This window comes from Suricata suricatta, chromosome 5, assembly GCF_006229205.1.
Source record: "Suricata suricatta isolate VVHF042 chromosome 5, meerkat_22Aug2017_6uvM2_HiC, whole genome shotgun sequence".
In the NCBI taxonomy this organism is placed as follows: Eukaryota; Metazoa; Chordata; class Mammalia; order Carnivora; family Herpestidae; genus Suricata; species Suricata suricatta.
This window is the reverse complement of record NC_043704.1, coordinates 1,217,946-1,219,773: the sequence shown is the minus strand read 5'-3', so window position 1 is coordinate 1,219,773 and position 1,828 is coordinate 1,217,946. Positions and strand designations below refer to the sequence as shown.

Genomic DNA, 1,828 nt, shown 5'->3' with positions numbered 1-1,828 from the left:
CTGTGCAGGGAAGGAGTCCAGGGTTCTGTGAAAGACGTGCTAGTTTGGGCCTGAGAAGCAGGCGTGCCGGGGGCCCTGAGCCCTGGGTCGTACGGTGACGGTTTTTACAGAGGAGGAAGTGCTGACCGCACGATCGTGGTGTCTGTCGTCACGTGGTTTTGTCTCCCGCGTGCCAGCTGGTCACACAACGGTCTCACGGGGTGGCAGGACGGAGCCGTGTCCCGTGTGAGCCGCGCAGGGGGCCTCTGCTCCACCAGGGCTGCCGGCTCCTCCATCGCCCTGTCGGTGGTGTGTCTTGTGTCCGTGGTGACGGGGGGCTTGCTGACCCCGCGGCGGTGACATTCTCCCTCGGACGCGCGTGCGGAGCCCCCGGCCCAGGCGCCTCCCGATGGGCTCCCAGCGGCGACCCCAGCCCGTCCCTGGAGAAGGGGAATAGAATTTCTCCTTTGGCACCAGGTCGGTGATGCTGGACAGAGCCGAGAACCTTCTGCACGACCACTACGGCGGGAAGGAGTACTGGGACGTGAGTGCCGCCCAGGCCCGCCGCCCGCCCCCGCCTGCCCCCGCCTGCCCCCCGAGGAGGCGGGCTCCGCGCTGCCCTGGGGGGGGCCTGCCACGCTGACCCAGGTGTCCCGAGTAGGTCGTTTCCAAAGCACGGAGGTGCCTTGTCACGGCCGCCCACGTGGTCCCCTGCCTCCCTCGGCACTGTGGTCCCCGTGCCCCCTCCTGCCAGCCAGAGCCCGGCCTCCAGGTGTCACACACCCCTCTGTGATGACGGTCCCACTCAGTCTCTCACCGTCTGGCTTTTTGCTGGCTGATGACCCGTCCCTGCCGGCCTCTCTCAGGAGCCCGTCCCCGTCCTCGGCACCCGTTGGACTCAGGCCGGCCCTGGGGTGGGGGGCCCTGGGGGGGCCCCCCGCGGGCGCTCAGCGGCCCCTCCCCCACCCCCGCAGACCCGGCGGAGCATGGTGTTCGCCAGGCACCTGCGGGCCGTGGGGGACGAGTTCAGGAGCAAGCACCTGAACTCCACGGACGAGGCCGACAGGACCCCCTTCCAGGAGGACTGGACCAAGATGAAGGTAGCGCCCCGCTTCTCTCTCGCTCGGGGGCGCGCATGGGGGGCAGGGGGCGGGCTCGGCCCCGTGTCTGCCGCGGCTGCTCCGGGAGCAGAACCAGGCGGCGGACACGGACATGGACGGTCGGCGTTTCCCTCGGAGCAGCCGGACCAGACGACCGAGAGGCCCAGCCTCGCTGCAGGAGCGTTTCCTGAAGGGTTGGTTTGCGGAGACTCAGTGTCTGCAGACCACACGCGGCTTTTCGAGCGGGTGTGGTTTCTGAGCGTTTCCCGGGTCGCGCTCGGGGGCGCTGTCCTCGCGGCATCCCGGGCCGCTACCTGCTGCTCGCCGGCAAAGCCCAGTGATAACTGGACCTTGTCCCCTAATTTTGTACTTTTCCCAGGGTTTCCTTTGTCATTTCTGCTTCAGTCAGATGACGCGTCTGTAACAGTCGCTTTGCCGCCCTAGACGCTCGGCCCACCCCCCGCGGGCATGCGGGCGCCCCACAGCCGCGCCCCCGCCCCACGCGCGTCCCTCAGCCTGCCCTCCCTCCCGCCAGGTCAGGCTGGGCTCCTCGCTGGGGGGCCCGTACCTCGCGGTCCACCTGCGGAGGAAGGATTTCATCTGGGGCCACAGGGAGGACGTGCCCAGCCTGGACGGGGCCGTGAGGAAGATCCGCAGCCTCATGGAGGCCCACCGGCTGGGCACGGTGTTCGTGGCCACGGACGCCGTCAGGAAGGGTACGCGGCCCCCGCCCCGCGAGCCCCGCCCCC

At 69.5% G+C, this 1,828-nt stretch overlaps 1 protein-coding gene across 1 annotated transcript in view; it reads right to left on the bottom strand.

The window, feature by feature from the left end:
• Window positions 1–1,828, bottom strand: part of POFUT2 (protein O-fucosyltransferase 2) — a 6,917-nt gene that overhangs the window by 1,297 nt on the left and 3,792 nt on the right. Inside the window, exons 4-6 of the mRNA XM_029940597.1 lie at window positions 1,648–1,659; window positions 984–1,478; window positions 797–888 (exon numbers count right to left, since the gene is read on the bottom strand). Coding sequence (XP_029796457.1) covers window positions 797–888; window positions 984–1,478; window positions 1,648–1,659 — 599 coding nt within the window. The remainder of the gene's footprint in view (window positions 1–796; window positions 889–983; window positions 1,479–1,647; window positions 1,660–1,828) is intronic.